At 45.7% G+C, this 12,797-nt stretch overlaps 1 protein-coding gene across 3 annotated transcripts in view; it reads left to right on the top strand.

The window, feature by feature from the left end:
- LTBP3 (latent transforming growth factor beta binding protein 3) overlaps positions 1 to 12,797 on the top strand; it is a 336,564-nt gene that overhangs the window by 243,653 nt on the left and 80,114 nt on the right. For all 3 annotated transcript variants that reach the window (XM_069208015.1, XM_069208017.1, XM_069208016.1), the window contains one exon: positions 53 to 190. In XM_069208015.1, the coding sequence (XP_069064116.1) occupies positions 53 to 190 (138 nt within the window). The remainder of the gene's footprint in view (positions 1 to 52; positions 191 to 12,797) is intronic.

The raw sequence follows: 12,797 nt of genomic DNA, 5'->3' as shown, positions 1-12,797 counted from the left end.
TCCTTGTCATTTTAATTGTTTTGTTCACCTCTTGTTTTTTCCCTTGCTGCAGATGTAGATGAATGTCTGGATAAGTCAAATTGCGTCAGTGGACTGTGTACCAACACACAGGGATCCTACCAATGCAGCTGTCCCCCATCCACTGTTTATACCCCTGCCCTGAAGAAATGTCAAGCCTTGAGTGAAATTGGTGAGTTACCACACAGATGCATCTCAGAAGACATGGATAGTGAGGTTGATGGGTTGTCATGAAGTTGCAGTGCAGATGAAGTGGCAAATAAATGAACGTTTTGAGCTATTAGCAAATGCAGTCTGAAAAAATGTTAAGGATTAGCCTACATCATTAGCTATGGAGCTTGCTCAGCCCAAGATAGGTAGCAGTGACTAAGAGAAAGTCAAGAGAGATCTGAGTGCCAATAAGCATGCGCAGTCAAGAAGAGGTGCCATGTGCTGAAATATATAAAAAATGGTTTGCATATGTTTCCCAGTGCCCCTGGAATCTTTAAATTTAGTGCACGGGTAACTGGAAAGTGGGCTTCTGAAATCCATTAAAAGGTGATAGACAACTTAAATCTATTTTATTAAACAGTGGATCTACCCCTTTAAGCTGTTAAGATGGGCCCATTGTTAGTCTAGACTGCTGTCAAAAAGCATACATTTCTGATTAGAGGAAGTAGATATGTGTTGGAATAGACTTGAAAATCTGTAGAAATATTTTACAGTTTCTGGGAGAAAAAAAAATTAAAAGTCTGTGGAAAGAATGGTGAAAAATCATGTTATCCAGTATTTGATCCTTAATGGTTTCACATGCTTGAATCGTTCCCATTGTTGGACTGGAAGACCCATGGTAATCACAGAGAACAGTGCAGTGTTAAACTTCAACATGGTCACAAACTTAGCCTATCCACATAATTTCAAAAATTCAAACCTTCAACCAGTCGGAATACAGCACAGCATTCACACTTCCCCACGCATGCCACCATAGCTCAGATGTCATCCTTACATCATATGTTAAGGGTGTTGCCTAAGCTCTGTTCAGTCAATCACAGACTGGCTATTTCTGAATATTTCTTCACTTCTGACAGAATATCCATCATCTCTAGAATTTTCTTGACCTGAATATGTCTGAATCCTCCCAAAGACGTCTCTTCAGACCATCTGGAGCCTGTGGCAGGAAGAGGCTTCATTATAAGGATCCTCACAAAGACTGCATATATTATTTATATCCTTACCGCAAGGGAAAGGATTACAAAACCTGTTGAACATTTTCAAAAAAAAAAACAGCAAGGTTAGAGAGGGTATGTTTTATTATGGCTCCAAAAGTCTAAATCAGGAAATACTTATAATACATCTGAATAGGCATAGAAAGGTACCTCATAGACCTCAAGAAAATAAAAAAAGGAGGTAATGACACTATGAGCACTCTACAAAGTCAACATCAGAAGTAAAATGCCCAACTTCTGGTGACCTGTCAAGAACAGTTCATATGATATCCACCAGAGATGTTGATCTGACTTCTGAGGTAGTCATGCTGATTGAAAAACAAACATCAATGTCACTCAAAAGGCATCCTCTGAGCCATGCACACCTACAAAAAATGATTTGTGAGAAGCCTTTTCTAAAACAAAAAGTGTTAAAAACTTTGCCATCGACAAAATCCGTTCATCGTTGTTGACGACTTCTGGGGCACTATGCATTGAAGCTTTGTCAACAACACCATCAATGACTGGTTCAGCAACAACTTCACCTCGCACAATCTCCAAACTCCACCTAGAACAATCTATAAGGCAGTTCAACAACGCCAATAACACTGTTGATAATGGCTCTTTTGATGAAACCAACTTTACAGAGACAAACACCAAAGTCCTCCATAATCACTTTAATATTGGTATATAGAATTCCATTGCCAATACTGTGTGATCATGTGTCTCCCAGAAAGGCATCTAAATGTCCACCCCAAAGTCTTATTGATACAGAAGGAATGTATGATTGTAGGGAGCTGGGTTCTGGTTGCAGAACCCCCCCACACTTTGTGCCTGGTTTTTAGATACAACTTCAACTGAAGTGCATTGGGTTCCCGCTAACTAGATCCCCGGTGCCAGTGTTCCTTCCCAAAACAAGACAACTTGTCACTTGGTCGCCAGGTGACCAGGCCCTTCAGCTACCTATAAGTCCAGAGTAAATGGTACCCCTGGTACCTAGGGCATGGATACTGCAGAGGGACCCTCAGAGCTGCAGGACAACATGTGCCACTCTGAGGGACTCAGCACCAACCTTATGCAGACTGTGTGACAATGTGCTCCAAAAATTGAAAACACAACATGTTACAAAGCCTGTGTACCATGTTCCCTAAACAATGCATGTAATAAATGTAAGTCACCCCTCTAGCAGGCCTTACAGCCCTACGGTAGGATGCATTTTATTACATTTGAGGGGATATCTGCCTGAGCGGATATGCCCCTGCATTGTATTTGTTGATTCTCAGACATAGTAAGTGTACAGGGAAGCCATTTTAAATGCGTGTGCTGCGCACTTGTCATTACGAGTTCCCCAGCTACATTATGGCTTCCCTGAAATCTGGGATGTTTGGTATAAAACATCTCAGAATAATGAACCCTCACCGACCCGGGTGATGGATTTATTAAAAAATGCACACAGAGGGCACCTTAGAGGTGCCCTCTGATAACCTACCAACTATTAGTGTGTTGACTTGCTCATCCTGACCAGTTCAGCCACCACAGACGTATTCCTGGCCCCCAGTGGTGAGACCTAGCGCTCTTGTGGGCCTGAGACAAAAGCCTGCACTTGGCAGAGATGTGACCTCGTCTCCCAGGCAGGATGGACATTCCAGGGCAGGGAGCTTCAAAGGTCTTGACACCTTTGTAATGCGACCCAGGTCTCTCCAGATGACAGAGATGACCAACACCCCTGTCCTGACCCCACTTTTGGCAGTAGCACAGGCAGGAAAAATAGTTAAATTAAGAGGAGTGCCCACTCCATGCCAATCCCACTCCTAAGGTGGATCAGCTGAAGTGGATACTACGTTTAAAATTCCTCCATCTTGCTAGGAAGGAATTAGGCCACTAGGGTTAGGATTATGCCCACTTCCCAGCGGAAGTGGTCATAAGAAGGGTGTAGTCACCCTAAAGGTGGTCAGCCCATTGGCTACTGCCTGCCACTTCCTGTAACACCCCTAAATTGAATATTTAGGTGTTACCCCTGAACCCCAGAACTCAGATTTCGACAACCTAAGAAGACCCAGACAAAGACGATTTGCACCCAGAGAAGAGCAAAAGAAGAAGCAGCTGACCTGGACCCAGCCCGTCCAGCCTGCCTAATGACTTTCAAAAATCCTTCAATAAAGACTTGAGTTCCTGTGGGCAGCGGACTTGTCTTACAAGAAGAAACTCCAAACAAAAGACTCTGCAGCTGCTGAACCCCAGAAACCCGACATCAAAAGTGACCACTGCACCCGACGTCCACGACCCGAGGTGAATGCAACCGACGGTGCCAACGCGGGGTCCCAGCCGCTCAGAGACTGAGTCCAGAGTGGTGTCACCCATCTTGGACTCTCCAGAGACACTTGCAGCCTCTGGATTCAGGCGCCTCTCCCTCAGGCTTGTGGGAGAGCGAAAATCCAACAGCTCCAGCATCCACTGCACTCGTGACCCCTGACCCCAGCCGAGGTGGGTCATTGGTGCCAACGACATCCCCTGGCTCCGAGGAGCTCGAGTCCACCCTGGGTCCACCCCTGCCGAACTCCCCCACAATGCCTGCAGCCTCAGTATACAGGACTTCCTGACTGTGAGTGCTCGTGGACGTGAAAATCCAATGCATAAGGACACCCCTGCATCCGTCGCCCCTGGGCACAGGAGAAGCGGATCAAAGATGCACCTATGTCCCGGAGCACCCCAAACATACTACCTACCTGCCTGTTGTCCCTGACTGGCTTCCTAGCCAGAACCTGCAGCGTGTCTTCACTAGGACCAAACTCCCATAGGAAGCCATTGGGCACCCAACACCTCACTGCACCCATGCACCCGGCCTCCCCAGCGCTGCCTGGAATGACCTGCTGGCGCGGTTCTGATCAGTGCACAGTACTTTCCTTAACTCCCTAAGATTGGCTGCGTAAGTCGTTGTTAACCTTTGTTTAATGAACATTATGTTCAATAGCTCTTGTGGCTGTAGATACACATGCTCTGCATACTTCTGCCATCTAGTGTTGGGTCCGGATGTGTACAAGTTGTTTTTCTTTGAAGACGATGTCAAAGTCACAAGGTAAAGTGACCCCTGCTCTTGGTGATACAGCACATGGGCATCATCTCCATTGTTAGATTGTGTTCTTTCCGCCATCAGGATCGGACATGTTCCTCGGTGCTTCAGTTTGAGACTGTTTTGGGCTCCCTTTGCATTAACCTAGAATCCCACACTCGTCTGTATAGTTTACGCTCATGTTTAGTTCATATACTGCAAACTTGGGATGCAAACCACACCTTGCCTGGTCGTGCCTCTTTTTTTTCTTCCTACTTACGGTACCAAAAATACATTTTCTGCTGTTGGAACAGACACCTTTTACTTTTTGTCCCAGGTGTCACACCTAATATCCCCTATCAGACTTGCACTTGGTGTGTAACCTTTGTTTATCACCCAATCACAACAAGTAGAACTGTGAGGCCTGTTGATCGTTGCGATCAAAGAAAACACTGCGGGATCGTCAGATACATCGAAAAGAATTGCAGTGAAAAGAACTCGAGGAGACACCAGATATCTTCGTTCTCCAGGACATCGAGCCTCAGGAAGAGTTTCATGAGGCTTCTGTGTTGGAAGAGGAGGCCTTATCCATTTCATATTCGGGATCCGAGTCTGAAACTGAAACCACTGTGCAGACACAAGAGGTACCATTGGCACAGCACGCAGTGAGTTCAAATGCCCATATCACACCCACAAAGAAACATTCAGCTTTGACTGAAAATAAGGCTACCGGACCACTACTGCCAACAGGCCATGGTCTGCACCAAACAGTTTCCAAGGATGCCCCACCGTCTGGCTCGGCACCAAAGGCTAAGCCTAAAGACTCCGGCCATAAACTGGCTCGATCCAAAAGAAAATACTTTCCTTATTCAACCAAATAGTGGCCCGATTGTTGCAAAAACCATCTCACTCTAAACACCAGACTTCATTTGAGGAAGCTATTGACATACATCCACCTCCTCAGAAGAAAAAGAAAAAGGACTTAAGTCATAAGTCCAATACCTCTACCTTTACCACCCTCCCCTCCACCCCCTTCAGCACACCAATCACACTCAGAAGCAGAAATTTAGTAGAGGGAACTTCATTAGAATCTTCACAATCTTATATAGAAGATCAGGGGAGGGAGGATGACACAAAAGCCACCATTAGACCTTTGGGACATGTATGACATTGGCCCACCAGGGGATACAGATTCCAATTTATACCCAGCGAAACCATCTCCACTAGATGACACCTCATCCTTCAAAGAAGTTGGTAGCTAGGGCCGCTGCATATCACCAGGTCCCAGTACATATGGACCCTATAGAAGATGACTTCCTTTTTTAAACCATTTCTCCCACCAATAGGGCATTGCAATTCCTGCCCATGATAAAGGGTATGACACTGCATGCAGGCAAAACTTTTAATGACTCTGTCCACAGTCGAATAATTACACATAGGGTTAATAAAAAATATAAACTAACCCCTTCAGATCCTGTTTACATTAGAGAACAATTTTTTCCAGATTCTCTGGTAGTTTCCAATGCTCGTAAACAAGCTAAGTCTCAGACTTCTGGGGATGCACCTCCTCCAGACAAGAAGTCTAAGCTTATCAATGCATCAGGCAAAAGGGTGGGGGTTCAAGCAGCCAACCACTAGAGAATTGACTATACACAAGGACTGTTGGCAAGATATGATAGAGCCCACTGGGACGAGATGGAAGATATTATTCAACATCTCCCAGAAGAGTTTAAAAAGAAAGCACAACAACTTGTACAGGAGGACAAGTTAATATCTAATAACTCTATTAGATGTGGCAGATACAGCTGCCAGTGGGATAGACACCAGTGTTTTGTTCCGACGTCATGCATGGTTGAGTATATCAGGGTTTAAACCTGAGGTGCAACAATCACTTCTCAACTCCCCTTTTGATCAGGGACACATTTTTGGTCCAGAGGTAGAACAAGCACTAGAAAAAATGAAAAAAGACGCTGATGTTGCAAAGTCTGTGGGGGCCCGTCAAACTCCTGGTAACCGAAGCTCCTTCAGCAAACCTGCCTTCAAACAAGGCAATAGGCAAACAACATCAGAATCCTCTACCTTTTTCAGGCACTAACACTCACCATCCCCTTCTAAAGGGTTTTACAGAGGATCATATTGGGGAAACAATTCCAATGGTCGTGGAAGAGATGCCTCTACAGGTGCCACCCCTTCCACTTTTAAGCACTGACTCTCTTCTCATTCCTCTCGATCACACAACACCTGTTGGAGGACGTCACCAACAATTTTTTCCCAATTCGCAAAGCATAACAGACCAGTGGGTGTTAGATATTATCCAACATGGTTATTGTCCGGAGCTCATTACCACACTCCCAAACATACCACCCAGAAAGCACAAACTCTCTCTGGAACATTTACAACTGTTAAATCAAGAAGTACAGGCTTTCCTTCAAAAAGATACAAAAGAGTTAGTTCCCAATCATCAACAAGGAATGGGAGTATATTCTCTGTATTTTCGCATTCCCAAAAAAGATGTCTCACTTCACCCAATTCTAGATCTCAGGCCACTAAATCATTACATCCCGTCAGAACGCTTTCATATGGTCACTCTACAAGATGTAATACCTCTGTTACAACAAGGAGACTTCATGTATGCTCTAGATCTAAAGGATTCTTATTTCCACATGTCAATACATCCAGAACACAGATCAAATCTCAGATTTGTCATACCAGTTCAAAGTACTCCCATTTGGAGTGCAACTGCAATTCATGTCTTCACAAAATGCCTCGCAGTAGTCGCAGAGCATCTACGCAGACAAAGCATTCATGTCTTACCATATCTGGACGATTGGCTTAACAAATACAGTTCACTTCACCAGTGTCTTCTAAAGAAAAACAGACAACCATTCATCTCTTTCACCAGTTAGGATTTATCATCAACATACAAAAATCCCACCTCCAACCATCTCAGATACAGCCCTATCTAGGGGGTGTTCTAAACACTTACTTAGGTTTGCCTACCCCAACCCAAGCAGGATTCAGAAAATAACAACTCTGTTGAGTCAAGTACCCTCGCAATCAGCACATTGCAGTACGAACAGTTCAGAGAATTCTAGGAACGATGGCATTGTATACTGCAATAGTGCCATATGCACTCCTACACATGTGTCCGCTGCAGGACTGTCTGGCAACTCAATAGTCTCTGGCGACTCAATAGTCTCAAGCTTAGGGTCATTTACACTATCTAGTGTTGGTAGACAGCTGCATGCACTTGTCTGCAATGGTGGAACACACCAAATCTGACAAAAGGGCGGCCGTTTCTAGACCCTGTTCCCCAGATCACACTCACAGCCAACGCATCACTGACAGGTTGAGGTGCTCATCTACAAAATCTCTCAATATAGAGATTGTGGGACATCAAACATCAAGCTTTATACATAAATTAATTGGAGCTTCAAGCCATTCATCTAGCACTCAAAGCATTTCTGATTCATCTGCAAGGTAAGACTGTTCTAGTCCGGACAGACAATACAACAGCCATGTTTTATTTGCCGAAACGGGGGATGGGGGGGCAGGGGAGCACTGTCTACAGTTGTTGTTGGCGAGCTCAGACAATCTGGCATTGGTTGATTCGCCTTTGCATTCAATTGTTAACAGAACAGATCTTAGGGACAGGCAATGATCTTGCAGATCTCTTTGCATGATGTGGCAACAAGTCCACAAATGGGAGCACCACCCTCAAGTTCTACAAAAATACTTCCATCGGCGGGGGTTTCCACAGATAGATCTGTCCGCAACAGCAAACAACTCAAAATGCCCAAACTTCGCCACTAGGCTCCCACACCCTCTCTCCAAGGGCAATGCTCTATGAATGATTTGGTCAGGGATATTTGCATACGCTTTTCCACCTCTCCCTCGCCTTCCCTTTGTGGTGAGGAAACTCAGACAGTCCTCTCTCAACCTCATTCAATTGGCTCCTACTTGGGCTCGTGTGTTGCTTCACTCCTCAGAATAACAGAACCATGCACTTCAGGATAGTTTAGGGCACAATTTGAAACAATCACTCTCAAACACCTTAGTAAGTAGAATAATCAAGTTTATTTAAGGGGTAAGTTCTCATATAGCAAAACTGACCACACTAACATATTATGAAAAATAACATGAGAATAACTGTGAGAATATAAACACTCTGTGATATCATGAAAAATAACACAAAAATAACTGCAAGAATAAGTGCATATAACACACGCACACACAGTATGCTTCAATGCTTATAAATTGAAAGGCTTCACCGAAAAGAGATTCTGCATCCCTCCGCCGCACACAAAGCCGGGGAACCCAAATCGACTGGCACAGGGAGTCTCCTTTGGGACAATCAGTCCTCCTGGCGTTGCGTCCAACCCAGAAGAGAGTTCCTAAACCAGTCCATCAAGGCTCCTGACCTTTATAGTATTTACTAACGCCCAGGAGTCTTTTCTAGAAAAAGACCCCCTCCTTTACAAATTGTGCAATCGGCCGTACCTTGTTCACCCTTCGAGACGTCTCCTCGGAACGGGCCAGGTTCCCAGAAGAGGGCTCCAAGGTGAAGCTTGTATTCCTCCTTGAGTACAGGCGCATCCCCCTGTTGTCCTAACTGATAGCTCGTGGAATGTAAATAGCGCCCTTCGTATCAGGCAGATGGAGCGAAGTTGAGCAGAAAAACACCCCACCGTGCAGCTTGCAGAAGCTTGTGGAAAAACACAGAACAGTGCTTTAAGTACAGAACCAGACTCGACAAAATGGAGTCGTGAACCAATGTAAAATGGAAGCAGAGGCCAATGGTCCATAGTATATTTCATTGTTCTTACCCTGCACCACTTTTCTCCTTGCACGTAGTGCACTTGCACGTAGTGCATGTAGCAATACAGCTCGCCAGCCATGGTACAGAACACTACTCGAACTTTCAGTAGTTCCACAAGAGAAGCTTCCCCCATGCCTAGAACCTCTCACTCAGAACCATGGAGAAATCAGGCACCCAAATCCCAAAGAACTCAACCTTGCAGTTTGGCTCCTGAGGTCATAGAGTTTGGATACTTAAACAATTACCTCCAGAAAGCATGACCATTCTTAAGGAAGCACACAAACCCAAATCCACAGCATGCTACGCCACTAAATGGAAAAGTTTTGTTATGTATTGTCAAAACAAACAAATTGATTAGTTTAATGTAACTATTCAAACCATTATTTGCTCTATTTACAAACTTGTGGGCTACCATATACTTCAATACAATCACACCTTGCAACAGTAGCAGCGTATCTACAAAACAGAAATTTATCATTATTAAAAATTCCAGTTATTAAAGCATTTATGGAAGGTCTTAAGAGAGTAATCCCACATAGGGTGCCTCCATCACCAATGTGGAATCTTAATATTGTACTCACCAGACTTATAGGCCCCCTATATGAACCTTTACATAATTGTCCACTGTTGTTTCTTTCTTGGAAGATAGCTTCTTTGATAGCAATCATTTCACTAAGACCTGTGAGGGAGCTTCAGGCGTTAACCTTAGAGGAAACTTTTTTCCAAATACAAGGATAGGGTTGTCCTTCGTACCAACCCAAAATTTCTTCCAAAAGTGCTTTCCACTTTTTATCTGAAGCAATCGGTTGAATTATCAGTTTTCTTTCATCAGCCTGGTTCAGCTGCAGAAAGAGCTTGTTAGAAATGGGGTTTCTGGTTGGCTAGGGTATGCAACCCACCCACTTGGAGTTACACGTCCAAGATAACCCCTGCTCACCCCCTTGGTAGCTTGGCACGAGCAGTCAGGCCTATCCCAGAGGCAATGTATAAAGCGTTTGCACAACACACACAACACACGTGACGCACTGTCCCCACCACAAAGGAAACACAACACCAAGTTATTTAAAAATATACTGTATTGTACACAACACAATTATTAGACCAAACATCACACATCAGTAGTATCCTGCTACCTTAGCAGTTGTCAGAACGTTACACATTAGTTACTCTGCAAACTAGCAGTACTCACATATAACGCACAGGTTACTCAGTATTCTGCAACATAACCAGTAGTCAGGAAACATGTTATTACACCAAATCACTTGTCATAAGAATATCATAATTGCCCATATTAGGAACATTATAAAATGTATAGCAAGTCATAAAAAACATATTAGCATGTTATGCCCATAAAAGGAACATTTTATGGGCATAACATGCAGTGGTTTATATGTTGCCTACCTGTTCTATGAAAGATCATAGAACAGGTAGGCAACATATAAACTACTGAAGTCTCTAAAAAGAACTTAGGCCATATATATTGTCTTGTAGTGGTACCTGCTTTTCTGATGAGCCACCTCCAGTGCCAAGGAATGAAGAAGGGCCCCCCAGTGCTCCTCTGTGCAACGCAGGGGCCTCCTTAGAACTCTGGGGTAGAGGGGGTGGCCCGCTACACTCCCGATGGGCCGTTCCTTGGGCCCGCGATTGCTGGGGGCCCCCTGGGCCTCCACCAGCCCTCACTCAGGGGGGCCAAAGTCGGCGAATACTTTTGATAAAAGGAGGGGGGCGCTATGCACCCCCTCCAGTTTTAGGGCGGGCCCAACCTAGGGCCTGCGATCACTGGGGCCCCCCGGGCCTCCACCAGCCCTCATGAGGGGGGCCACGGTCAGGGAAGAGTGGCTGGAGGAGTGGGGGTGCGACGCACCTTCTCCGTTTAAAGGGCGGGCCCCACCTGGGGCCAGCAATTGTTGTGGAGCCGAGAGTTGTCCTGGGCTCGGTGGGGACAGGAGAGGCTTCCTTCTCTCCTGCCCATCTCGTCCAGGCCCGGTAAGGGCCTTCTGGTGCCCCGGGTGCACTCCTCGGAGCGATCTTTGCCCCGGGGGCACTGCTAGGAGCACATTTACTCGAAAAGTCTTCGATCTTCGGCTTTTTAGTTCCCCGGGGGCACAAAGAGCAGTGCGTCCTCGTGCTCACAACAAACAGCCCGTCCAGGCTGTGGTGGATGTTTCCTCACTATCACCAAAGCCCTTCCCAAAAGCGCTTTATTCTTTTGGAGAAGCCTGGGTCGCGGCGGTGTCTTTGGGCATGAAGGAGCGCCCCCAAAGCGCTTTGAGGAATGAAGGGTGACGCGCTTTAAAAAGCACTCGTTTTTGTCACGGGATGAAGCACTCCTCGTGCTTCACAAGGTTACAGGGGTCAGGGGCCACGGCACCCTGCCCTGGGGAGCAGAGTTCAGGGGAAAAGGCCCACAGATGGAGTGGCCCAGCAACACGCCAGCACAACGAGGATGCAGCAAGTGGCAAGTCCTTTAAAGTGACCAAGCAGGTCACAGGTCAGCACAGCAGCAGCAATCCATGGCGGTCCCTGGTGAGTCCTTCCAGCATTTCTGTGTCCAGTTCCAAGATGTTTCAAGGAGTCTCCAAATTGTGGGGAAAACTCCCCTGTACTAATACTCAGTCCTTACAGTGTTTTACAATGGTGGGGGAGAGGAGGTTCCAGCCAGTTACAATTGGTTCTGGGAGTGCCCCCTCTCTCCTCCAGCACAGGTTCCAAACATCAGTTAGGGGTAAACAACACTATTGTGTGAGGCCAGGGCACAGCCTTTACAAATGTAGGGGTGCCCCGCCTCTCCCTTCTCTCAGCCCAGGAAGACTATTCAGTATGCAGATGCACCTCTGTGACACCTCCACCCTCCCTGTGTACAGGCTGTCTGAAAAGTATGCACAAAGCCCCAACTGTCACTCTGCCCAGACGTGGATTGGAGTCAAGCTGCAAAACACCAGAGTCATAAGCACAGAGAAATGCGCACTTTCTAGAAGTAGCATTTCTGTAATAGTAATAAAAAATACACCTACACCAGTAAGCAGCATTTATTATCACCATTACAACCATGCCAAACATGCCTACGCTACCCCTCATAAATCAGACAATACCCCTTACACATAAGGCAGGGCTTTTCTAATGCAATCCTATGACAAGGCAGCACTCACAGCAGTGAGACACCAAGTTAGGCTGTTTGTCACTACCAGGACAGGCCCCGCAACCTGGCACATGTCATGCCTTCTACATACATAGCACCCTGCCCATAGGGCTAGCTAAGGCGTACCTTAGGGGTGACTTAAATGTAGTAAAAGGGGAGTTTTGGGCCTGGCAAGTAAATTTAGATGCGAGGTCCCTGTGGCAGAAAACTGCGTACTCAGGCCCTGCGCTAGCAGGCCTGAGACAGGTTTGAAAGTCTACTTCAGTGGGTGGCGCAAGCAGCGCTGCAGGCCCACTAGTAGCAGTTAATTTACAGTCTACTTACCTGATTAGGAAGTTCTTGAGTTTGAAACATATGTAAAAAGAAATGCTTTATTTCTAATTTGGTCTTGGATTTATTCTTTGAGTGTGTCTGATTTATTGCCTCTGTGAGTACAAGTGCTTAGCGCTACCTTCTGATAAGCCTAACTGCTCTCCCACACTACCACAAATAGAGCACTAGTCCTATCTACTTTTTCCTCTTCAATACAAACTGTGGATCCACTGGACTCTCTGCACAGTGTACTTCATTTTAGTGCACTATATAGCG

Source organism: Pleurodeles waltl, chromosome 9, assembly GCF_031143425.1.
Source record: "Pleurodeles waltl isolate 20211129_DDA chromosome 9, aPleWal1.hap1.20221129, whole genome shotgun sequence".
NCBI lineage: Eukaryota > Metazoa > Chordata > Amphibia > Caudata > Salamandridae > Pleurodeles > Pleurodeles waltl.
Note: the sequence above shows the minus strand (reverse complement) of the source record. Positions and strands in the feature narration are given on the sequence as shown.